At 40.4% G+C, this 27,516-nt stretch overlaps 1 protein-coding gene across 1 annotated transcript in view; it reads right to left on the bottom strand.

Annotated features, from left to right (window-relative positions):
• The window catches only part of NECAB1 (N-terminal EF-hand calcium binding protein 1), an 81,374-nt gene that overhangs the window by 38,446 nt on the left and 15,412 nt on the right, over positions 1-27,516 (bottom strand). The window contains exons 3-5 of the mRNA XM_075085369.1: positions 20,951-21,059; positions 4,872-4,897; positions 2,364-2,461 (exon numbers count right to left, since the gene is read on the bottom strand). Coding sequence (XP_074941470.1) covers positions 2,364-2,461; positions 4,872-4,897; positions 20,951-21,059 — 233 coding nt within the window. The remainder of the gene's footprint in view (positions 1-2,363; positions 2,462-4,871; positions 4,898-20,950; positions 21,060-27,516) is intronic.

The raw sequence follows: 27,516 nt of genomic DNA, 5'->3' as shown, positions 1-27,516 counted from the left end.
GCAGAGCCAACTCAAGTTGGGAGCCACATCACATCTAGTGTGCATCACTGGTGATAAATATAATTTATCCATGCTATCTCAATAGGCTAACTAGCTTTTGCTCCACCTCAGCTCTGATTTTAGGTGGATATATTCCAGATTTTAGACGTCAGTAAAAGCTTGGACTATTTAAGATGGAAATTTTATTATCTGTACTCCAATGATTTGTCAGGTAGTCAGGTCACATTACCTGTTTCCTGGAAACCAAGTTACTGTTGTGAATAATCCCAACTTTGAATTGAGAATTTAATTTCCATGCAGAGCTGTAGTTGCTGGGCATATCCTTGGCAGAAAGCTCTATTTTAGAATATTTGAGGACACATTTTTTGTTTGACTCTGTTCACACACTGTGTCTACTAATTGGAATTAAGAGTATTTTTTCCAGTGTTAGCCTTGCTCTAGTTCTGCCACCTCTAACAAATAATCACTTGGGATATCCCTGAAAGAGAGAAATATTCAAAGAAATTGTAGTGTGTGGGTGTTTTTAGATGGTTTCTTCAAGCAGGCAGATGAAAGAGTTATTAATACTCCAGACTTTCTTATCCATTTTCTAGTCAGGCCAGTGTTTCCTTCTTACAACTCTGATTAGCCTACTGGGACTCCTCCTCTGTAATTAAATTCTGAAGTAATTCTTAAATGCCGTGTTCTATTTACTTCCAGTAGTTATCAGATGACACGTCCTGTGCTTTTGCAGTAGTTTATACACATGACTAATTTTTTTAAAAATTATGCTGGGCTAGAATAAACTAGTCTGTTGCTTTTCAGCGTCCAGCCCAACGAGGCAGTGAACCAGCGCACATTCAGTTCATTAGGAGTGGAAGATGCACAGCATGAATGGAGAGACATTCAGCTTACTGGCTCAATCTTTGAATAAATAAGGTACACTTTCAGGTTTTTATTTTGGCAGTTCATGTAAAATGTATGAGTACTACATTCTTGCAAACACACAAATGCCAAAGATAACAGCTTTTCTAAAGAAGCATATCTTTCTCCCCATTGACCTCTCCATTCATCAACTGAAAAAACCCAGGTTTTTCCCATTGATATATCCATCAATCGACTGAAAAGAACAAGGGTTTTTCCCCGCATGGGATCTCACTGAATTTTTTTTGGCTGAAATTTCTGTTGTTGGCTTGCCTTCCAGTGAATAGCCTTGTGGCGTAGGTCTGGGGTTGGGTTTGGAGCATCTAAGTTCACTCGTTTCCCTGGTTTGTGCTTCCCTCACTTTTTGAAGCTTTTCCACCTTGCACAGAATATTTAACTGTTGAGCCAGGGAAAAGGAGAATATTACCTAATGTCTTGATGCACTTTTTATCAGACATCGAGCTGGGATGTGGTATGAATGAGCAGGTATGGACACAGAAGCAGGTATGACCATACTGAATTGGGTGCCAAATGGATCAGCCACCTATAATGTCCTGCAGCATGGCTACATCCCCTGTCAGATGGACAGATGGAAAAACCAAGCTTCTCCTGAGAAACATCTCCTCCCTCTGGGGTGAAGGCCCCCTCACTGTGCTGGTGGGCAACAGCCCTAACACCTCTTTGCTGACTCTGTGAGTGCTGTTTTGGTTTAAAATGCCTGAAAATGAAATAAAATCTTGGTTTCGGTCAGGATGTTTCACTCAACCCAACTTTCTATGTCTTTTGTTGTTACTATCAGAAATACTTGAGTGATTTACATTGGCCAGTTATAGTTCGGGACTAAGTAGCAGGGACGCACAGCCTCTGCCTACAGCAAGGTTTTATAATCATAAAAGTACAGGGGTTCAGCTTCAGGGAACACAGAGAAATATTACAGTCCTTTTAAATCTTTTTAAACTATTCTGCAATCTACATTTAACAACAACAAATACAGCCCCCCCAGTATGACTCCAGATGACTCTTGCCTACCTAATGTAATGGTAGCCATTAATATAGTTTAAGTCATTAGCACCTTTTACTAACACGTTTTCTACTTCAAAAATTTGGATTATTTTTCCAAATTTGGTCTATTTTCAAATGCTGATATGCCGATAATACCCATATTTGGCATGGGACATGGAACCCAGTCTTGGTAAGACAATATGAAGAACCTTCTTCAGATCATTCGCAAAGAGAATTTTGGTTATATCCAAACTGTAATACTCTGCAGATAAAGCTTTACAGGTTTGATACTCAACCACTTTGACAGGCCTTTTCTTGCTGGACCTTTGCCTCAAATATATATACATGGAAGAACTTAAATATGAATTAGTAACTTTATCTAGATAATAGAAACACTGGATACATGTTCAAATAAACAAAACATACAATGTAAAGAAAATGCCACAATTTTTACTTACTTTCTTTGTTTTGTCCATTGCCTTCAGTATGGCTATGTTTAACTCTTCCAAGACAGATAGAACATTTTCATACTCTCCTAAGTGCTGGGAAAAATATTCTAGAAGAAGAAGAAAACCCACATCACCTATTCATGACCTGAAAAATCAATATTTCAATTAAATATCAATGTTATCAAGTATGAATTTGGTTATGATATTATTAACTATCTAAATATATGAAACGAATAGGAGTTACAATGAAAGGGATAATTTTATTTTTAGATTTTGTATTATTTCCCTCAAAATCGTTCCTGGAGTACTTAAGGTACCAAAATATGTGTTTCAAAACATTTTCTTTCATTAAATGAGTTGCCAAATTAACAAAAATTTAAAATACCACTTTGAGAGCTGAAAGAGACCTACTTTCAAAATATCTGCATTTTCTTTCAAAACTGGATTTTCAGTTCAATAGTATACTTCACTGTTACTAGCAAGAGATGAAGTTTTCATGTGTATGTATATAGTAAATCTCATTATATTGATACAAAAATGAATAACACTGATAAAGTCCTTAGAGGAGATAAGAACAAGTGGGGGCTGTTGTGAGTTGGGGGTCAGCTGAGACCTGTTGTTTCTCTCTGAGAAGCAAAGACACCATGAGCTGACCAGATAAGCTTCTAGTCCCAGGTAACGTAAGTATATTTTCAACAAATATGATGCATACAAAACGCTTTTAACAGAAGTCATGGAAATAAGTTGCAGGATATCCTTGCATAGCTGCTCAAAGCAAAGGACATTTTAACAGAAAGAACTGATGTAAAATTAGGGGGCATAATTCAGTCAGAGGGATTACAGCAAATGAGGAGGGAACCCTGGGAAATCATGACCTGAGTTCCTGTTTGGTCAGTGCAGCAAAATATAACAGAGGGAGGCACAGGTAGGAGAGAGTGTGAGAAAGAATTAAAGAAAATTTTGTTAAAGCTAGAGACTGCGTTAGGCAAGGCATTTAGACATCAGATCACCTGGAGGAACATGAAAAACAACATCTAAATAGCAGACAGGAAGAACAAGATTTGATAGGAGCTTTTTGAAATAATAAATAGCAATACTATGAGGCTTTTAAAAGGTCAGTGTGAGCTTCTCAGGGGAGTCATGAAAGCATAAGGTTTCAAGAACACTATGACATAAGCTGGTATTGCTGAGAGGTCGAATGAAATGATGTAGAATGAAAACATATTGTGAATTAGGATCCTGGAAGTGAAGCTTCGTTTCTGAGGAGGACTGAGATAACTGAAAAAGAGCTGTGAAATCACTAGCTTAAACATATGTTGAATAAACTCAGTACCAGATTTACAGATGAGAAACACCCTAATGGAAACCTGTGAAAGATTTAAAAGGTAGCTGAAGCAACCCATATCAAATCAAAACAGACAGTAAACAGAGCCAGTAGCAGGTTGACACCCCCCTCAGCGCTCTGGCCAGCCTGAGGTGGCTGGTGGGGTCAGGTACTGAGCAAACCTGTAAGTCTCCAATGCAACATCAACAGCAGTAAATCCCTTGTGAAACAAAACTGCCTGTCTTCCTTGGCCAGTTTTATATAATTTTGGCCAGATGCTCAACCAGAAGCAGTCATCACAGGCCAATTTACTTCAGTTGAGTCTCATATATTTATAGGACCCAGGCTGAGGTGCCTCTCACCAGGTTCTTGGTCATGGGTAGAGTCACCCTGTGGGTGAGTAGATGAGCTGGCATTCAACTTGACAGTATTTCCAGCTTTTATAGGTCTTCAGTGTTGTTGATTATTGGACAATTTAGCAGGCTACACTTTTTCCCTCAGAAACAGGCTGGTTTTGACGAGTATAACTTTTTTTTGACATTTTGTGGGAGGACTTGCAAAAATTTTCTGTGAATTGTTTTCTGCTGCAAGCAGCACTCCTAAATCAGGTGCTGTAAGATCAGCTGGAGAATAAACAGGGTTTTGGGGAAATGACTCACAGCCCAGAATGGGGTACAGAAATGGGTAACTGGGCCAAATACTAGGCCTTGCAGGAGTTTTTTTGTGATGAAGGATGATAGAACTTGTGGAACTGCTCTTCTCACTGGCTTAAGTTGGAGGAAAGTAATGAACTTTCCTCCAGTGGGATACTAATATGACAATCCCTTTCAAAATTGCCAAAGCATTCATTCCTCTGAAAGTGATAAACTAACTAGAAAAAAAATCTCATGTGAAAAGGAAATAACATAAAAGTTATCTATATGTCTTTACATCAGAACCGATCTTGAAGCTCAGATAATATTAAGTATTGATTAGGAAAGTATTTTTAAAGTAATTTCTGCATGTAATACATAGCAGAGTATGAAAAGATTACAAGCCATCTGCATTTTCCCAGGAGTTCTTTCAATGGAAATTATTTTCTGTTTGAGCTACAAAGATTAAACAGAAAAAAAAAAAATCATATTGCATGGTATGATTGCTTGCACAGGGTTGCCGCAGGCAGAGATTATGTTCTTGCCCAAAAAGGAACTTACCCCCGAGCTCTTCTGTGTCAAGATTGCTGGAAAGATAAGAGTATAGAAGGTTAGTGATCTTGGTAAATAGTAGGACTCAAAGATTAGCCTGACTGGAATATGAAGCGTCCCTGCCTGCGCTGTAGCAGGAGATGTGAGTGCCTGGCCCTTGCTGGCCTTGCTTTGCTACCTTAGGGAGGCTCGTCCTAAGCTGAAGGCTGTAGCTATGCTGCAGCCTTTCTGAAGCTGGCTGCAGGTGCAGCCTGTCTTCCTGATCATGTTCCCACTGGCACCTTCCTATGGACCGACAGCCCTCTTTGAAGTTCCTTGCCCAGCCTTTGTGCTTTACACATTTTGTCCCAATGCTGGCATAAATCCATCTAAACACCAGAAATTGTTGTTCGCTTGGTTTGGTTTGTTCCCTCCCAGCCGCCTTTCTTCCCATAGTCCTCTCCTGTGGCTCTCATGATGGACAGCATGGCTCAGAGCGCTCAGCCCTCAATGCTAGATGAGTGAAAACCCAATAACATTCTCCTGTTTACAGTCCTCGCTGTGCCATAGTCCTTCATGGGAGACAGTACAGTAGGAGGATAAAACCAGGCATAGCCCATCAGCAATCATGATTTCTAAGACTTTCTGGCCACAGAAAACCATTTCACTGGTACTAACTTCAGCAAAATTAGCGATGTGAAAAGTATAGCTGTATTGCCACATTCCCATGCCAACATTATATAAATACATAAATGTATGCAAGTATTCTATATAATTCAAACCTGTTCACTTCAAACAGATAGCATCTTGATCAACTCTTAAGCAATATTTTCTCTCTGTGGCTTTAATAGTCAAAAGAAAAGAACATTTGACCTTCAGCTCAGTTCTGAAAGTGAACATATTGACTTTCTTCCAAGGAGGAGAAGAAACTGATTAGTAAAGAAATTTAAAAGCATGAATGTTCTTTTTGAATCTTGCTGAGGGGTGAATATTGAATGTCTGACTGCACTTAGGATTTTTTCACTTATCTTTTTAATTGGATTTTTTTAGTGACCTTTTAATAAAATGATGACATGGTATTATCTTAAAGTCACTTTCGCCAATGCTAACTTCCGTACGTTTGGCTTATATTTCCTGAGAGAGAGAAACAGAAATTGCATGATCCTGGGTTGTCACAAACTTGCATACTCAGAGCTATAAAAACTTCTGAACACTTTTAATTGGTGTTGTAAATGAGATTTTTCCCACAATTTATGTTAACTGAAGGTGACCTGATCTAGATTTGAATAAGTTGGATGGTTGCAAATGGGTCTTACATCTCATTTTTCCAATGACCTTGGTGGCAGGTATAATGAAATTTGTACTAAGAGTCGGTGCTGAAGCTGAGAAACGTAACTCTTAGGTCAACAGATATTCAATCCTTGAATGCAAACTGTAAGCTGGAAAGTGGCCTGAGTTGAAAAGCGGTGACAGGATATGATGATGTTAAATGACAGGAGTTTGCTGTTATGCTGCCTATTCTTTGTTCATTGTCCCTGCATTTTTTGCCCCTTCACATCATCTGCCCTATGGCCTTCTCTTTGTAAAAGACATTTCTGCATTTCTTAATGAACAGCTTGGTAACTGTCTTTAAAACCTTTCACATTGTTAGCCAGTCAAATTCATGCTGTCTTTCCACGTTAAAATCTGTTTTAACATTTCATGTTAAAATCTATTCTGGTCCTTGTTCTTCTGCAGTATCCTTGGCAGTGCAGTAGCAATAGAGTAAGGGAGTGGGCTCAGAGGCTTTCAGCGTTGCTGTCATCAGAACGTTGCTGTTAGTCCTATTGACAGAAGCAATGCAGATGCAAATGGACTACGAGTAAAAATGGAAAAGTATTTGGGTGCTGAATTCATTTTCATTTAGAATTGGGCACCTGAATAATGAGAAAATTATTGTCCAAAGTGATTTGTGCAGCAGCCTTCAGGAAGCCTATGGCAGAACATAGAAATGGTGTGAAAAGCATGGATTTCAGTCTAGCGTATTCATAGTATTTCCTTCTCTATTATAAATATCCTCTGAGGCTCCATTGTTCTTGGCCTCCTATTTGAAGGGGATGGTATTCTAGGCAGGGAAACTATAATTTTGTGTCACTGATCATTCTCTCAGAAATAATAACATGCTGCTTAAAACACAATCATGAACAAACATAGAGATTATTTTCCTGTATACAAACAATACTGAGCTCCCTGCAGGATGCTAGAGAAGCAATTAAAGTAGTCTGGAATATATTTAACACTCACAGGAGTGAGGTGAACACTAGATGGCTGTTTCTGGAACTCAATATTCATGTTTATAGTGGGCACCTGTTAATCATTTCAGTGGGTATGTATTTCAAGGATGCTTCTGCTTAGACCTATAATCTGGCAACACTGAACATGTTATTTGCAATATTTGCTGGATGACTCACATCCAGGCACCGGCACTCCACTCATGATAAGCACCCAAAGCACAGGGTGCAGCCAAAAGCATTCACATCATGTCAGCACGATCATTTTTTAAACTTCTGCTCTCAATTTGCTTTCTGATTACTAAGCACAGTCCTTTTACATGTCTGACATGGTGTCTAAATACATAATACCTAATAATATGACCTAAAGGACTATTACAAGTATTCCACTGAGCAGTCCTGATCACTGCAAAGTTGATCATACCTGTTGCTCAGTGACAGAAACATAAGCAAATTCACTTGACTCAACTGTGGCAGAAATGCCTATTTATGGTACCTCTGGAAGTGGCCCAAAATGGAGGGCAAAGCAGCTGTGGTTACACCCTTGTTCGGCCCACCACAGTCAGTTGTGGACTGGGGCCAGCCAGGAAGGAGGGAAGGATAAAGCCATTCCACTCATCCATAGCCCCATTCATTGACCTTACACATACCATCCTGTGGGAGAAAAGGCACCTCCAGGCAAAGGTACCTGCAGAAGATCTGCATATATTTGCTGGACCACGAGAAGAGGCAATGACATCTCTTCAGTACAGGAATTATATATAAAATATGGACTCTGGCATCTAAAGCAGTTATTTTACCTGAAGAACCCAATACTATATCGAAGACTTTATAAACTAAATTTAGGAAATTCATTGCTATGACTATCATAGCTGGAGAAGGATAACACTTTCTTCAGATCTCTCTTTATTCTCAGTTATGAGAAGGATTTATTTCAGAGGCTTGAATCAACTCTTCTGAGACCCATTTGCATGTCTCTTTGCTAAATTTGGTTTTAGGGAGGAAAGTTTGAGGCTGGTATCTCCTATTGTTAAGTAGAAGCATATAATTTGTGACTGAAAGGAATTAAGTGTTAGTTAGACTGTGCAAGGGTAACTGACTAGTCATCTGTGGACAATCTCAGCCAACAAGCTGGAAGCTCTTTGCAACAAGAAAGCCTGTGTACCATCCCACTTTGAGTCAGCAAAATGATAAGTGCTCCAATGCTACAGAGGGTGCTGTGCAAAGGAGTCTTATTTGAGCACCTCCATTTTAAGGATATTCTTCCTCACATCTCCTTTGCAACAACATAGACCTTTCACTCAGGTTTGTTCAAGGTTTCTTGTCAGTGGAGGCAAACTGCCTTTTCCTATCAGTAGGATGAGGTGTTGGGACAAGCCCAGGCACTGGCCTCTTGCCACAGAGAAGGGAAAAGAGGACAGAGGGGCAAAAGTGGGACCGAACTCCTGGGGCTGGTCCCTGGGGAGCCCTGAGGACACTGCTGCTCTTCAACCCCAGGGCTGGCTGGATTGTGCGCCCTCTGGCCTTTCAAACACAGCAGCTAACTTGGCTTCCTGAAGTCTAATAGAGGCAGTGGGGTCACAGCTGTTTTATGTCCCAAATTATGCCTCACTATATGATTGCCTAGTTTGCTTGTGCTTAGCTCCAGGCCAAGTGATAACTTCAGATTTGTCACTTACTGCTCTGCGTGTCACAGGACTAGAGGAGAGAATGAAGTTTTTTCTTTTTCTTGACTAACAACTCATTGAAAAAAAACCCCAAAGCAACCCTAGTCCTTTGCATTAGGCAATGATTCACAGGGATGCAATGACTACATAGCTGGCTAGCCACCTTAATCACCCCAGCTATAACAGCCTCTGTGTTGCTACAAGAGTCTTAATAATGCCGTTTAAGTTGTGGTGCATGCTAAAATCTGTAGAGAACTATACAAGGGCTGCAGAGCTATGTTTTTTTAGCAGAGTCTGAATCACACCAACCTAAACGAGGAGATGAGGGGCAACATCATGGTGGCTTTTTTGCCACAAGGAACAAATTTCAGAGTTTTCACCCTGTAGAAGATTATAATGTTTCAACTTCTGGTTTTGTCCCCAGATGACTTTTTTTTAAAAACTGATATTAAATTATTTATTGTTATACAAAATAAAATTTTATTTTGGTTTATTAAACTCTTTGGAAATGGACATGTTGATAGAAATACCAAAACTGCTGTGGTTCTCTGGGAAACACAGATTATGGAAGGGACTAGGCCCTCAAACTACACCTACCATTAAGCAATGAGCTCACTGCTAGGAAGCCAATGTCATCTTCTGAAGCACTGAACTGAAAAGAAGCTTTCTAGCTCAGCTCCATTTAGGTCAGTGCAATTGAAACTACTCATTGCCGTTTGATTTTCCCAGTGTGAGTGATTCTCATTTTTTCTGAAGAAAGCTGAATTTCCCATTAAAAATATCCATTGATATGGAAAATTTCCAAGCAACTCTATTTGCAGGTTGTCTGTCTAACCAGAGGATCTGTTAGCATCAGGACTGTGTAAATCATTTTCAGTGAACTTGTTTTGTTCAGTCATGAAATACTAAACTGTATAATCAGCTCATTCTGACCAGTATCTAGCTTTTTAACCTGTACTTCATTTCCAGATTGATTTCTGTAGCTATTGTCTTGAAAAGCCTGAGGGTTAAAGCCAATAGCTGCAATTATGTCTCTTAAATAGTAGCAAACACACTTTTCTGATGACAGTGCTGTGCCATGTGGCTGTAATTCTTATTTAATCTAAAAGATCTAGTTTTTTAAAAATGGTGGAAAACCAGTGTATTATTTTCCTCTTGCAATTTTTTGCATCTAATAATTCCTTTTTAGAAAAAACACTTTTCACTCATCTGCAGTTCACCTAATTAAAGAGCCTGTCTGTATCTCATGCTGCTTTTAATAAATCTTTTTTTTTTCTCATTGTACTTAGAAGTTCATTATTTTTTTCTGCGTACTTGTATTGGACCGTGATAAATCAGCAATAGCATGAGACTAAAATATGCCTTCCAACTGAAACAAAGAAAACCATCCAAGGCACAGATAATTACTACCCTTAGACTACTGTTAAACTACTGAGGATTTGTCATTATTATCTTTACACCAGAATCTTGAAGGAAGCACTGTGGCCCCATATAAAATGCATTTCATTTTAGTTTCCCTGCACAGTACGGGGCTGCAGGCTACTGCAGTCAGATGAGTTCCCATGATTGTGAGGATAATGTTAACCAAACTCTTGCCCTCAGAGTGGTGGGAGTTCAACCTCCCCTGCCAGGCAAAGGATGCCCAGAGTATTCAATGGAGTTGGGTTTTTTTCAGTAGACCAGCTAGTAGGAGCCTGAGTAATTGGATATAACATAGGCATCTAGTGTTGTTTCAGATACTCTAGCATTTCTTCTACCACCTGTGTCCTAACTGCTTCTCCTGTGTCATCCTGTCCGCCTTGGGCTGATGTCTTAGGTGGGAGCATCTTAAATGCCTTATGAAGGGGCAACAGTGCTGAAGCCTATGTGAGCAGAATTACTTCTTATGTGCCAGTGACTTAATTGACTCTGAGGGAGCCTTAGACACCCTGCTGACACATACACAAGCAAGTGTAGATGTCTCTCCATAGTGCCAAGCCCCATCCCTACATGTGTAGTACGTGCAGCATGACAGACTTCCCAAAGGCCCAGCATAAGCTCAGCGCTGGAGTTGGCTGCTGAGGCTATCAGGTCCTCACCAAACTCATCTCTGGCTTATGCATAGTTTATCTTTAACTTGTGCCACACACAAAGGCTTAATTGGACCTCCCTATCTTTGGAAGGTTGCCCGTGCCCCAGGTCTGCCTCAGTAGTTCTAGCATCCCTCCTATCTTGTAAGTAAGGTCCTGGCTGAGGACTTCATTTTACCAACGAGAAAAGTGAGAAAAACAAGTCTGATTCCCCATTGACTCATATGAATCAGTAATCAGGGAAGCATTTATCGCACTATCTCTCTGGCAGTGCTGCAGACTGAATCCCCTTGAGATCCTCTGCATACCTCTTAGTTTGTAACTTTGCCAAATCTTCTTATTATCTTCTGACACCTTTCCCCTGAGGATGCCATTATGCAAAAACAGTTTCCATGAAAGTTATGAGTGGGGGGAGGGAAAGGAGAAAGACAAGAATAAAAGGGAGGTTTACATTTGCAATGACTGCTAAAACCTATTCACTAAACCATTAACCATGTCAAGGATTCTTGCTCTGCTGAAACATGGGGTTTACAGAGTTGACATTAAAATTAAGCAGGGGCAGATTTACCAAGGAAATGAGCTGTAAAAGCATTCACCCCATAAGCCAAAAATTTAAAGCTTTTTCTGCAACCTTCTCTCCATGTAGAAAAAGGCCTGTGCTGCTGGTACTTTCAGTACAGTTATTCAGGCAATAACACATGTAAACAAAACAGCTATATTTCTGCAGAGCAACCTCCTCTGAAGCTGAACTGTGCTGCAACACCGTCTTGAACGCAAGCTGATTAGCATTTAGTAAAGGCAGATTTGAAGTTCAGGTAATGCACTCTATTAATTGTTTAGAGCATGCTAACCCCACAAGTTAGGGCTTTCTGAGTTGGGATAAATGGGAGTTTAAATAGCTTCTTCAGCAATATTACAACCCCAAGGAAGCTGCACTGAACACATTTAGATTTAGGACACATTGGATTTAAAAACACATTGGATTTAAAAACCAGATGGTAGCTCATAGAACTGTTAAGATACAAACTAGGTAGTAGGAATGATGCACAGAGTATTGAAGTACTTAAAATATTAAGTTTACAATAAAAATATAACTTTTGTTCCTGAATAGATGCAAATATGGAAGAAGGTCTTCAGATTTGGATTTGGTGCATACATTATGATTTAGTGGTTCAAAAGGGCCAAGAAATGAAATAGCAACGGAAATAACACCAAAAAAATCCTTCAATATTTCTTAAGTGGAAAGTCCGCAAAGCCCGTCACGTTCCATGATTAGTCTTCCTATTTAATCTGTAAAATACTCCTGTGTTCCAGTCTGCTCCTAAAAATAGTGCTTAGGAGAATAAATTAAGAAACACAAAGCTTAAGGTTGCAAGACAACTCCACTGTTCTCTCCTCAACCTTAAACTTCTCAGATATTGCCTTTGTACAAGTCCACAATTTTTGAAAACATAAAATGTTTCTTGTAGTTGACATCACTAGCTCACTTCTATCTTCAGCTGTCTTTGAACATCAGTATCTGATAGCCTTTGCCTTGTGGATTGATTTACACTTGTGCCATGGTAGTACAAATTGCTATGTCACCAAAATGAGTGTTTTACATTCACTTGATAGAGTTGTTAATAACCAGGATGCTCCAAGACAGCAGAGCATGTGGGTCTTCAGCTTAAAAATTGCTTCAGCTATGACCTGCAGACCATGTCCTCCATGAGCTGTGTGTTGTCACCCTCCTTGTCAGCCTCAAGAAAGACTTCTTGTGCCTTTGCAGCACCTGGATTTGCCTCCAACACCCTTCCCATTTCTCCCATCAGCCCTGCAGAGCCTCGCTGAGCACTGTGTAGCTTGGAGCCGTGGTTGTGGGGGGAGAGAGGGGTGAGGAACCACACTGGGTTTCCTTTGCCCTCACAAAACTCCTCTGAAAAGGTTAACTCAGCTTTCAAGTAGAGTGCATTGAGTGTTTTTGAAGTCTCAGGACAAGAACTGACAAGCTCCCAACTGTGACATTAGAGATGCATAATATAGATGTCATGTCAAATATGTGTCAGATCAGGAGGCAAAGACAGGCTCTTCCTCTTGCTCCTTCCCTGCTCACAGCCATGCCCTCATGTTGGTCTCATTTATACTGTGGTAGCTTGGCTCCTACCCAACACACTGTGGGGATCTAACTTGGCTCCTGATACCTTCAACAGAGCTTAAGATGTTGACCAGATGCTTATAGTGTGCTTATTTCTGAGCTATCTGCAAAACACTAAAACCATTATGAATACGGGCAGAAGGATCATTGTAAAACTCTAGGTTGAAGCTTAAGTCTTTAATAATCACTGCTCTTGATTTCTTGCCTATATTTTCAATTTTTTAAGGGTCTTTAAATACAAGACACTACTTTGCAGTAGATGCAAGTGCTAAGTGCATGCAGGAAATGGGAATCTGGAGACCTGGCTGTAACAGCCCAGACCTAATCACTGCTGCATCAATGCAATGCGTTTTCTTACACTGACAGAGTGAGGGCATCTGAGTGGGGACTCTCCATAACAGCTTTATACTATTTAATGGTATGTGATTGAATAGGTATTGCCCAAATGTTTCATGAGATCCTGGAAAGCACAAATAGAAGTGTCTTTCAGTGGAAGTCAAATACCTAATTGGCTTTCAGCTTCAATCTGAAGTAATGACAATACTGGAAACTGCGTTTAAGTGGGAATAGTTAACTGCTGCTCCCTTAAAACAGTCACCTTGTGCTAATTAGATGTCAGGAATGCTGGCTGTATGGCCTCACCAAAGCATGCCACTGTCTCTTTATGTAGCTTTTAAACCACAGTATCTCTGAATAAACAGAAGTTGCTTGTTTTACTGAAGAATGTTAAAATTAATTTAATGTATGAATTAATTCTTGGTATTATCTCCCTGCCTTCATTAACAAACAGGAGACTGGCATCCACTGGGTCACCACAGAGGCCCATTGGTGCAGTGTCCTTGTCCTGGTTGCAGCTGGGATAGCGTTAATTTTCTTCCTAGTAGCTAGTATGGGGCTGTGTTTTGGATTTGTGCTGGAAACGGTGGTGATAATGCAGAGATGTTCTAGTTGGTGCTAAGTCGTGCTTACACTACTCAAGACTCTGAGCTCCCCACGCTCTGCCAGGTGCACAAGAAGCTGGGAGGGGGCACAGCCAGGACAGCTGAACCCAGCTGACCAATGGGATATCCCGAACCACAGGGTGTCATGCTCAGTATATAAAGCTGGGGGGCAGGGGAGTTTGGAGGGTTGGTGTTTGTCTTCCCAAGTAGCTGTTATGCTTAATGAAGCCCTGCTTTGCTGGAGTTGGCTGAACACCTGCCTGCTGATGGGAAGCGGTGAGTGAATTCCTTGTTTTGCTTTGCTTGGGTGCTCAGCTTTTGCTTTCCCTATTAAACTGTCTTTATCTCAACCCATGAGTTTCCTCACTTTTACTCTTCTGATTCTCTCCCCTGTCCCACCAGGGGGGGAGAATGAGCGAGCAGCTGCGTGGTGCTTGGTTGCTGACTGGGGCTAAACCACAACAGTCCTCTTGTTTCTTTGTGGTCATAGGAGGCTTTAAAAAAAAATGAAAAAACATCTTATGTTAAGGCCTTTTGAACAGGTATGAGCTAGTCCGCTGATGGGGGAGCTTCTGTGTAACTCTTTGTATTTAGCTGTTGGCCTGTAAACTAATTATTATATTGGCTTATGGTTCAGAGGACTGAAAATCCCACCACGAATTTAATTATTTACAATTTATCTTTTGGACAGCCAGTTCTTACAAATAGAATTCTTACATTAAAACACCCTCAAGAAAGGTAAAACATTGTAGCAGTACTAAAATATGGGAAAAAATAACATCCTTTTCGCAGGGACACACTACTTCACCTAATTTGGTTGTCTAGATAGTGATAGCACCATTATTAATCCATGTCATACCTGGTATATATTAACTTATAGATTTGTTTCTGGCTGTATCAAAAGGAAAAAGTAGAATGGAAGTTAAAAAAAAATCAGGCTATCAATTTGTATGGCATGTCTTTACTGGTATTTATTTAATATTTAAAATTATATTAAAAGGTAATGTAGATTTTATGAAACAGAAAGAAAAAATAGCCACTCTACACGTAAGTACATTAATAAATTGAAAAATATATGTCCAAATGATGTACTGAGGAAAGATCCTTAGCTAATGCAAATTTTCAGTGAAAGCAATGATCTGCCCTGAATGAATAATCTGTACTTTAGGGTCTAGAAAAATTATAAATATAAATTCATGCTGGCATAATGAACTCTATTCAACCTATCTCTTGGTAATGTTATGCGGTGGTAACTAATTCCTACTCATCTTTTTCCTTGGTGGTTATGGTCACTGCGGTACCAATTGACTCTTCTTTTACTTTGTAGAAAGTTAACACCTGTCTGCACCAAATAGCAAGGTGCAGAGATCGTAGTTGGTTAGGCAGACACAATCTTAATTACTGAGGATTTAAACCCCCTATTATTTGCCCTGCTATCACATTGAAAATTATAATCACTCATTTTAGCAGTCTTCCATAGTCTATCTGCTTTTAACAGGTATGTTATGTTACCTTGGCTTGGTCTTTTTAAAAGTTAAAAATCTTCTAAATCTCTCTTCAACAAGACTGACACTAGGACCCATGTAACAGGTTTTTAATACCTGGTTAATTTAGTTCCTTTAAAAGTGATAAGCCAGTGTAAGTATTATGCTTTGAATATTTTTTTTGAAAGATTGCTGCAGCAGAGCTGAGAAGGGAATTCAGATTTCATGAGCTTGTGGCCCGTGGATATCACCCCAAGGCCACCTCTCCTTTTTTATCTTCGGGCTTTGAAGTACAAAGACTCTTGCACACAGGCAGTGAGGTTTTGAATGCTGGCAGAGCTAAAAGATTTAATGTGGGTGGAAACAACCTGAAGTCTGCTCTTGTGACAAGCTGGGTATGAAATCTTGAGCTACTTCAAGAAATTATCTAGAGGATCATGACATGCTTCTCTAGCCATCGGTCCTAGTGTAGAGTAAATTGCTGCACAATCGCAATGTTTACAAAATATTTCCGGCATAGGGATCTACAGTCTTCATTTTGTACACAGTGAAGTGAAGCAGAGAGAAGATAAATGATTTGCCCAGAGTTTGTCAGAACCTGTATTTTAACTGGGTAAGAGAGACAAAATAATCTGTGGAAATCTCCTACTAGATATGCAACTGAGCAGAATTTCTCACCCTCCCCTACTAAAAACAGCCATTAACTACTTGGGAATTGTAGGCACAAACCATGATTTTAATTGCATTCCGTTGGGTAATTTGCAAGTGAAAACATCACAAAATAGGTGGTTTGGGGAGTGTTTGATATGTTCATGATTCTCCTAATGTTTACATTATGAAACTTCCCAAGGTTCAATGAACATTTTGCTACTTTTCTTAGCCAGCTGGTTGATTTGAGACACTTTACATAATCTGTCCTTTTCAGCAAATGCCAGTGAGTAAAGTTTTTGCATCCTTATTATATCTGCTTCATGTGATCTTTGCTGGAAAGCTATACTAACAAGGAATTTATATTATACTGTCCAAGCTGTCTCTCTTTGCTATATCCATCTATTTGGCGTGCTCCATCTTGCTGCCTGCCTGATGACAGGGTTCTCAAAAGCTTTCAAAGGTGCTAAGGGAAAGCCTTTAAAATGTATTTGCTTCTGTTAAAGAGAAAGATCATGCAGTGTAGAATACTTTTCAGCTGCAAAGTCAGGCACTAGGCCTTGTATCAGTTAAAGATTTCATGGAAACCATACTCAAAAAGCTTTTTGTTGCTGTTTTAAATCCAAGCTTTAAGCATGCTTTCTTATTGTCTATAGCCAGGTTCTACTCTATGGCAAATGTTAACCAGTCAATAGAAAGCACCTTTTCTTCTAGTTAGAAAAGGTAATTTAGAAGGTCGTCTTAGTCTTTCAGCTGTTCAGTTCCCTGAAATACATGAAAATACGATCAGAGTATGTATTCTCTGTGACATTTGTGCTTTGCTTTTTGCCAGGCCTTTTCTGGACAGTAAGGATGATCTCTCTCAGATAGCTGTTGTGCCAGTTTCATTACCTGTTCTCAGCTAATAACTGTAGCATTCAACAAAGTAACACCTATTCTTCAGGTGTGCCTATATCCCAGGAGGAAAAACGTAATGTTATTCTCAGTTTTCTACATATTTTTCAGGTCCAGATATTCTCTGCTGAAGAGAAAAAGAATTACAAATAATAAAAAAAATGTACAGATAAAAAGATTTTACAAATTAAAAAAAGGTTTACAAATAAAAAGGAAAGTAGAATGTCTATCTGTTTTCTTAGAAATCTTACATAGTCATTGAGGATATTGCCCTTATCAGGATGCTCCCTGACAAATAGGATTATGGTAAAATAAAACAACTCTTATGCAGGTATGTGGTACACAAGGAAGTCCAAAGCTGTATGAACGAGTCTTTGGCTCTGAAATGAATATTTGACTCTGGGTTGAAAATTTGCATAAAGGCCCTTAATCTGCTAAACAAATTCCCATGGTGTTCTAAGAAGCATGTGATTAATTTTGCTAGGATTATATAGACTGCATGCATTGTATATGTTGGAGATCATATTTGTTTCTCAGTCTTATCCACGGATTTTAAGAAACTTGAGGAAATTAAAATGTTACACTTATTTCTTCTGTACACAATACCTATTTACTTAGCAGTATTTCTGCAACCTTCTGCTTTGAATTTATAGCACATAAGTACTTTTGACAAACTAGGGAAATATGGGAAATTAAGGAAATAATGACAGCCACTTTTTTTTTATGATAAGAGATAGCCTGTTTATGTTTGTTCTTCTCTTGTGTTGTCTGTTAAGGAGACTGATACACCTGGGAAACCTGTTTCTCTCTTTGTTGCATCCTAGTACCAAAAGTCTTCAATACACAATGGTTTACTGGATGCTTTAGGGTGAGAACAGTCAACCATTGGAATAATCTCCCCAGGGAAGTGGTTGACTCTGTCACGCTGGACACTTTTAAGATTTGTCTGGACAGGGTGCTGGGCCATCTTGTCTAGACTGTGTTCCTCCTAGAAAGGTTGGACTAGATGATCCCTAAGGTCCCTTTCAACGTGGGATTCTGTGATTAGGAGTCCAACTCCATACTTCTATTTTGTGCTGTCTTAAATCTAATGATTCTGGGGAAGTTATGCCTGATTTACACATAGATAAGTGAGACAAGAGCTAAAAAATGAATCCAGAGAGTTATTTAGGCATTTACTCCTAGGGGATATATTCCTCTGTTTATATGTATGAGATGCCTATGAGAATGCTTTCAGGACTGCAGAGAACAGATCTAAAAGAGAATTCCTAACTGTAAGCGTTTCAAGACTCCATATAATCACACAGACAATAATACTCATAAACAGTACTTCATACATGCTTATAAAAAAGCAACCAAACTCTTAAGACAGCAAAGAAATGTGGTTCTGCATATACACTGTATATTTAAGTGGCTTGCAATAAGCAACACTTTGAATAGTTAATATCTGAATTCATTTAACTATTCATTTTTAAAAAAGGTTTGCATATTAGCTAATGAAAACCTAGAAACTTTTTAAAAATGTTGATGTTTATCTTTCTGGAAGTGTTCATAGAAGATCATAAACTGAGATACATATTCTATAGCATACATTTGCACAATATTAATCAGATTTCAGACTTCAATTGATTTCCTTCTTTGTACATTCTGGAAAAGGTAAAATGGTTTAACAATTCAATCTAAATTGGAGGGAGTCAAAATTTGTAAGGAAAGAGAATATATTCATTAGACTAGCTCATAATGGTGGAAGAAATGGACAAGGTTCCAAGCACACAAGGCCTTCATTGAGGCTTCTTCAGGAGAATGAGCTTTGAGATGGTTCCTGAAAAAGTCCTCGGCTGGACTTCCAGGCCTTCTGCTGCAAGGGTAGTTGTCATGTCAATGGCCAGCATCATGCTTGGTCACTGACGGGCTACTGGGGTGATGGGCCTGGGTTTGGGTTGGCATTTGGGGATAGTGATACACAACTATAATGGCAACCGGGTGTTTGTGGAGGAGGACTGGCAGGAGCTGAGAAACAGGGGAGCAAGGAGGGATGCGATGCTGTGACACAGACATTCAAAGGAGAAAAAGCCATGTGAGAGTTGCTATCAGGGAGAACTGGCCAAGGGGAAAGGTCTGTCTGGAGCTACTTGTGGTAATGTGCAAGTCCTAAAGTATTAAGTTAATTGCCAAATTCACGTGTCTGAGGAGCAAGGTTACTAGTATCTCAGTATGAGTTAAGTGTTTGGATGTTTACAAAGTAGATTAATTACAAAATCACAGACTGTTGTTTTTGTTTGTCTGTGGAAGGTAAAAAACCCAGAGACACAGTCAAGTTTGGCACTGGATGAGATAAGGTCCTGTTACACTGCTTCTACTTTTTCTTACAGTAAGCATAGGAAGCAGGGCTGCGACAGCATCTTAATACTTGTTGCTCCACTGTATGCAGCTGAGAAAAGCAATATTGACTTACTGTGTACTCTCCCCTTGTAACCAGAACCACAACCCACACCATGATTACTACATGATGTCTTCATAAACTCTTAGCAAAAGCAATAAAACAGCCTTTCCTCAGGACCTTGTCTACCACAGGAATAGTCCAATTTAAAAACCACCAGCTTAGTAACACCCTCCTAATTAACAGTAAATGGGAGACCTGCTGTGAATAACTGCTGATGGCCAGAAAGCAATGAAAAGAAAATTCATTCTCTTCTTCAGTCATAAAATCATAGGATGGCTGAGGTTGGAAGGGACCTCTGGAGGTCATCTGGTCCAAATCCCCCTGCTCAAACACGGCCACCTACAGCTTGCTGCCCAGGGCAGTGTCCAGACAGCTTTTGAATTATCTCCAGTGATGGAGACTGCACAACCTCCCTGGGCAGCCTGTGCCAGCGTTCAGTCACCCTCACAGTAAAAAAGTGTTTCCTGATGTTCAGGGGAACCACCTGTGTTTGGATTTGTGCCCATTGCCTCTGGTCTTGTCACTGGGCACCACTGAAAAGAGCCTGGCTCCACCCTCTCTGCACCCTCCCTTGGGGTATTTAACTACATTAATGAAGGCTCCCCCTAAACATTCTCTTCTCCAGGCTAAACCATCCCAGCTCTCTCAGCCTTTCCTCATATGAGGTGCACCAGTCCCTTAATCATCTTTATGGCCCTTTGTTGGGCTCTCTCCAGTATGTCATGCCTCTCTTGTACTGAGGAGCCCAGAACTGGACTCAGCAGTGCTCCAGGTGTGGCCTCACCAGTGCTGAGTAGGGGGAAAGGATCACCTTCCTTGATCTCCTGGCAACGCTTTGTGTAATGCAGCCCAGAATGTAATGCCTTCTTTGCTGCAGGGGTGCATTGTTAGTTCATTTTCAGTTTGGTGTCCACCCCATGTCCTTTTCTGCCAAGCTGCTTTACAGCTGGGTGGCCCCCAGCATATACTGGTGCATGGGATTGTTCCTCCCCAGGTGCAGGACTTTGTACTTCTTGTTGAACTTCATGAGGTTCCTGTCAGCTCATTTCCCTGTGGCCTTGTTAGGCCCAACCATGATGGGGATATCCAAACAGCCTAAGTGACAGCACCAATACAATTACCACGCTAGCACCAGACAGGATGGCTTTTTATGCTCTTTATTTTATGTTTTCTTCATTTACTTTTTTCCTGCGCAGCATCTGGTCCAAGAATTCATCTCATGTAACGAATTAGCAAAGTGGGATCAAGAACTGAGGAACTCATACTTAAGCCTGAAGGAGGCCACAGCCCCTTTTCCTTACTATCATGGGTGGGGAACACAGAAAGAAACCAGTTTCCACCCTGTGTTCCCAGTACCCAAATCATATTTATTGCAACATGCAGGTATTTCTATAAGGTTTAGAAACATGTCACTTGTACAGTTTAGAACCAGATGACACAGCCTAGCTTCCCTGAAGCTGCTTTCTTCTTAGACTTGTTTTCTACAATCAGCCTGATGTCATTTTTTCTGTTCTCAGGTACAGAGGGTGGCACTGTAATTGTAAGAAGGGGGTACTTACTCAGTATTGTGTGTATCAATGGTGTGAAAAAGTTCATGCAGTTCTTCCCCACTCAGAACTCCATCAGCAAAGTAAGCCTTAAATTCATCAAAGGACAGTTTTCCATCATCTGAAACAATGAAGAAATGGAAAGTGCCTTAGTTTCATTTATGGTTTTGCTCATTTACTTCATGCAGTAGAAGAGGAAACTATTAAAAACCACTAGCTCTTCAGATTAAATGTAGAAACTTTACATATTTGATCAAGACACATAACAAACATGATGCTAAATACATTGGCTGTTGTAACACAGTTGTCAGTTTGCCTGGTAATTCTGTTATTCTTCCTCCTTCTTATCTTTCAATCAAAGATAGTTTGGTTTTGGTAAGGCTCTACTGACAAACACATCAATACAGTCCTTTCTTTGCCCTGATCCCATTCACTGTGGCTTCTCCATGTCCTGCTCCATGTTTCCCACACTTACTCCCTGCTCATGTCCTTGCCTCTGCATGGAAGATCAGTGACCTCCTGAGACTGAGTGGGACAGAGAAAATCCAGGGAAATGCAAAAGCAAAAATTTGTTGAAGGAACATGTTAGTTCAATTAAAAATTCTTCAGCTGTCAAGAGCTATCATCTACTTTCCTTTCCTTTCATTCTCCTCCTATTTCTTTCCTCTGCTCCCTGCCTCCCACATGGGAGACAGACTCAAGTGCACAAATCAATAGCAGCAGGGATCTGACCCTGAGTCTCCTCTCTAGCTAAGGACACTAATCAACACACTGCACTGGTCTGCAGCATTTTGATTCTCTTTCTTCATAAAATACATCTTTCTCAAAAAGCTCTATGCTTGGTGTGTAATTAACAAACTAAATTTTAAAAAAGTTTGACTTTCATGGACTAGGAAGGCAGATTTGTGTCTTCTTCCACTGGAAAGAATTCCAGCTCATTTTCTTGGTCAGCATAGACTCATAGAAACATAGAATGGTTCGGGTTGGAAGGGACCATTAGAGGTCATCTAGTCCAACCCCCCGGCCATGAGCAGGGACATCTTCAACTAGATCAGGCTGCTCAGAGCCCCGTCCAACCTGGCCTTGAATGTCTCTAGGGATGGGGCATCCACAACCTCTCTGGGCAACCTGTTCCAGTGTTTAACCACCCTCATTGTAAAAAACCTTTTCCTTATATCCAGTCTAAATCTACCATCCTTTAGTTTAAAAATGTTACCCCTTCTCCTGTCACTACAGGCCCTGGTAAAAATTCTCTTTCCATCTTTCTTATAAGCCCTTTCATATATTGAAAGGCCACAAGAAGGTCTTCCCAGAGCCGTCTCTTCTCCAGGCTGAACAACCCCAACTCTCTCAGCCTGTCCTCGTAGGAGAGGTGCTCCAGCCCTCGGATCATTTCTGTGGCCTCCTCTGGACCTGCTCCAAGAGGTCCATGTCTGTCCTGTGCTGAGGGCCCCAGAGCTGGACACAGCACTGCAGGTGGGGTCTCACCAGAGTGCAGCAGAGGGGCAGAATCACCTCCTTCGACCTGCTGGCCATGATTCTTTTGATGCAGCCCAGGATACGGTTAGTATTCTGGGCTGTGCACGCACATAGTTGGCTCATGCTCAGCTTGTCGTCTACCAGTACTGCCAAGTATTATGTGTTATTAACATTATTCATCTACTGGAAAGCAAATTACATGCCCAAATGGGGCTATGCTGAAGGCAATTTTATGCCATTATGATGTGGAAAAGGGGATGAGGCATCAGCTCAGGCCCAGAGCTCCAGCAGGGTCATTCATCTGGACATTACACCAAAATATAGGAATAAGAAGATTGGTTTGGACATATATCAGAGGTCAGTCAAAATCCTCAGATGGATTTTCAGATGGAGTGTGAATTGACCGTTTAATATACATTGAAGCCCAACTAAGAAGTAGTTGACTTTTTCTAAGTATCTGCTGTTTTCATTTGTTTGGGACAAAAACCAGTCATCACCACATGGGTCCTGATCATCATCAGTAACATGTTGCTGTAGTTAGGAAGTGTCTGCAGGACTAATGGGAGTCAGAGGGAAGGGAAATACCATAAGATAACATTTAGAAGAACAGTAATGGGATGTACATTAATTCAAGAGGAGAAAGTCCTTAATACAATCTCTACTGTATTATTTAGTGGAGTTTGTTTCATCTGTTTCTTAAGTTTGCTTTAATTATAGCAAGCCCTTGACTGCATGATGCAAAATCCTTGAGATGAGATGTGTTAAGCAGATTAATTAATCTGGTATTTTTAGGATGTTACCACTTCAGATTGAGGCTCTACTCTCCTTTTTCACATCAAACTCTGCACAAACATCAATGCTTTCTAAAGGGTATTCCAATAACTAATAAAGCATTCCACTGAAGAAAGGATTGTACTTGTATCTCACCTCACTTACACATATCTGATAGCCCCAGAGAAGTTTCTATACTGCAAATTTTCCACGCTTTTTTGGGTTTTTTTTTTTGGATCAGTGATGTCAGAAATGGATAAAATGTGCTGCAATTTGGACAGCCCCTACCACCTATAGGGTGGCCGTGGCTACAGCGACAGAAGTTGCAGACTTAGGCTATTGTCTGTTTTGGAAAGTAGGACTCTGGGGTGCAAAGAGCATTAGACTTTGTTAACTCTGGCCTCTAATCATATCACAATGGCTATTTAAACAACACATGACAGTCATCACAAATATTATTTTCCTGAGTATATGATTCAAGCTCAGGAGAAGGAATCCATTAAAAGAAGATATATAAGAGAATTCTGCCTGCTGAAATGACCTAGAGCCTGGATCAGGCTTTGAATGACATTATATAGAAGGTGATGTGAGAAACCAACTAATGCTTGCCAGCAGGATGTTAAGAAAAATGAAAGTAGTCTGTAAATGGAAAGCTGACTCTACAGAAGTCCAGGAGATTTCATCAGGGATCCCTCAGCAACAGCTGACATTTTTTTCTGTCCTGAAGATCAACTGTCCTCTTTTCTTTGCTGCACAGGCATGACTTCAGAAGAAGTGCATGGGTCAGGATGAGGCAAATCTGTAACTTCATTAAAACAGGGCAATTTGGTCCTCATTGACTAGTGTAGTGAGTTATAGATGCAAGACTATCAGCAACCAAAAGCCAAAGAAAGAAGATCCACCTTTTGTTTTTATTTAGAAGACGTTTCAAGGGTTAAATGGTAGTTAAGTAATAAATTACCTAAACTGATTGAGCCTTTGCATGAAGCATAAAGAATATTTTCAAAGCCTAAGACTTCATAACTCTGTTTTGGGTAGCACTAAATTTAAGTTCGTGTCTTTCTTCCTTCAGTAACATACTGAATCATTCATAGGGCACTAAACAACTCTAGAAGGTAAGTCTAGGATGTCCTAAGCATCAGACTAATCTACAACATATTGTGGCCTAATTTCATAGTGGTGAAGATCCTATTATAAAGGCAGTATCTGAATCCTGTATCTACATGCATGCAGATTCGAGGAGTAGAGCTGAAGAGTTTCCTAGCTCTTTTACTTCCTATTATTTAATAATTTCTTCGACTTGAATATGGGGTTTCAAATATGTAATCTTCAAGAGGTTTCAAAACTGTACAAATTAAATGTCTGCTTCAACAAAAACATTTTCAAATGTTTAATGTGGAAAGACAGATTGTAGCCTGAGATAATCATCATTACGATCAAAATAAAATGTCAAGATCTACAAGAGCTAGAAACCAAGATGGCACAATACTGTGTTGAAGGTAGGCAATTTTCTTTGACACAGCTGCCATGATTACCTAATTGAGAATCTAAATACATCTGCCATTTGGCACTTGTTACAGAGAAGGAATATCAAATATTGAGCATGTTGAAATGAGCTTCTTTTCACATCTATGCTTCCTTTGGCTCATACAGATACAATGGATTATTTAATCAAATTGCCTCTGCAGCTTTAGCCTTTACTGGGAAGGGTGATTTGCATGCAAGTTATAAACATACTCAAGAAACTAGTGATTTTTGACAACTTTCCTGAGATAAATGTATTATGAGTTTACTCACAGAAGAGTCTGGGTATGACACAAAACCTGAAACATCTGTCTATCTCTGTTCTTCAGGATCATTGGCTTTACATCAATCCAGAAAATCAATGATCTGCCAACAGCCAGATTGGGCACTTTAGATATTTTCTTTAAAATTTATCATCCAAGAGCAGAGATTGCCTTTTGCTTCATTGCTATTTATTCTCGATAACATTTTGAATGTTATTGACGTTGACTGGCACATCACTGAGCTTGTTGCTTGCAAAACCCAAGGAGGTTTGAGCTTATTCAGTTACTTACAGACTTCATACAGTTACGTTTACTGATTCTCCAGGGCACTTCTCTGATTTCATATAACTGTTTTGCCAGTGCAGCTGGGGACACAGCCACCAGTGGCATAGGCCACCCCTGTGCTTCCTCAGTGCTCAGATGAAGCTCAGAGCCAACCCCTAACAAGTGCTCCTTGTGTTGTTTAATGGAAGACACATTTGCCTAGACAGTTTGTTTTTTTATTTCCATGTGTCAGGAATGGCTTTTATTTTAAAGCCTGTGTTACATATCCCCAGCATCGCCTCCCTTGCTACCCTCAGAGCACCTGGATAAATACTGTCTGGTTTAAGTGCTTCAGAGCAGCTGAGCAGAAACCTCTATTATAGATGCTTCAATCCTTGCCACTGGCAAAGTGACTGGGGATGGATGATTCATGAAAGACAAACTTCTCTGAAGCCACGCATGTCTCAGGCAAATCAACCTTCCGCAGCATTTGCCTTGGCAACATTATCTCAAAGAAGCTGTTTTCCAAGCCTTGCTTGCTTTTGTGTATCTTCTCGGATGTCTTTCAAAAGCAGGGTTTCTTCAAAAACAGGCACAGTTGCCCATCCCTCTTGGAACCAAAACACTCCTGATTGGCAGACAAAAATATAAACAATAAAATGAATCTCCCCATGTAGCACTTGCAAGTTTAGAAATATGTTTACATGGTGTTTTAGGGGGGCCTTCCTTCAGGTTACAAATGCATTCTTACATTTATTTCAGTAAAATTCACCTCTCTGTTGAATAGATGTTTTTATGTGTAAAATAGGCCCAAGTGATATCCCCCAGCCAGTCTGCTCCAGAAACACTAGTGATCTCCAGGACACATTTTGGATAGCTTACAGCATATCTGATGAAGGAAAGCCACACACACCCTCTTTTTTTTTGAGTTGAAAGGTGACTTCAGTGAGTGAAAAGATATCAAGCAAATAGCGAACAAGGGCATGTATATATTTGGAGTCTGTGTGCCCAAAGCCACTGGCAAACAGTGAGTCTACAGCCAGTGAAGGAAGTTACAGTGATGTAGAGGAGCAGGATGTCTCGCACAGATGCCAGCAAATGCTGGAGGGCAACAAAACAGCTTCCACTCCCACGTATTTCAGGATTCTTGTTAGGACTGTGAGCATTTCCTAGCAGTTAAACATGCCTGTGGGCTCCACAGAAGGTTGGCAAAGCAGTCTTTCCACAGCAGAAGCCACATCAGATGGAGCTTGTATGGCTGAACTGCAGTCCTTGGGCTTATGGCAATTGGAAGATCCACATGGAAGAGCTTATAGCAATCAGAGGGAAAAACCCCACTGGGCTAAATCTCATCCTGGGATTCACCTTGGCAGGATGGGATTTGGAAAGCAGAGCGCATGGCACTGTCCCAGCCCCACAAGACAGCGCTGATCCTGCCTCCAGGCTGGCAATGTGCACACTGCCAGGGCAGTTGGGTTATTTAGGGTCTGGGGCTCTACATGCACAGTCCTCTGCCCTTGTAGAGCAAAAATTATCAAAGGGAGAAGAGATAACAACAAGTGAAACCAATAAATAGAAAAAAAAACCCGTGGCAGAAAGTATTTATTCCCCAGGAAGGTACAACAGGGACTAGGAAATGACAGCATTCAAAATGAAGCAGTCACTTCTGCCATGGGAACAGCAAGGGCCGAAAACACAGCCCCACCCCAGCCCTTACAGTTCTCAATGGGACCTGACTTCTTAAATCCCTCGTGGGAGTTGTGACAGTCCTTTACAACTTCATGAAATCTGGCTGCCTCTGAAGAACTTAAAGTCTTAAAGTGCCTCCCTCAGGCCACAGTCCTTGCACAGCTGAAGCAAACACAGTGGGAAGTCAGCATAAATGTGTGTCTTCCTCCCAGCTCACCTGCTCCTGGGCACCTGCTGTGTGACTTGCCTTTTTGGAAGGAACTGATAGTCCATACCTACTGTAAAAGATTTGGATCAGAGCACTTGAGTGTGAAAAGATATTGCCCTGTACACAGAGAAAATTGAGGTGGAGGGAGGGAGGACAGGTGACAGCAGACATGGATGGAATTAGCTTTTGCATCTGCAAAAAGTCAAAAAAAACCCCTGATTTATTGGCACATGACACATAGGCTGGAATCAGACTAAGGAAGAGCTGCCAAAATAATAAAATTCAGTGTGCCAAAGACTATGCTGATAATAAGCACTAGTTCACAGGCATAAGGGGCTGCATATGAAAAATCACAGACATAGACTGAAGCTTTAAAGATT

Source organism: Phalacrocorax aristotelis, chromosome 2, assembly GCF_949628215.1.
Source record: "Phalacrocorax aristotelis chromosome 2, bGulAri2.1, whole genome shotgun sequence".
Classification (NCBI taxonomy): Eukaryota; Metazoa; Chordata; class Aves; order Suliformes; family Phalacrocoracidae; genus Phalacrocorax; species Phalacrocorax aristotelis.
The sequence above is the reverse complement of the archived record's forward strand: the minus strand, read 5'-3'. Positions and strand labels throughout refer to the sequence as shown.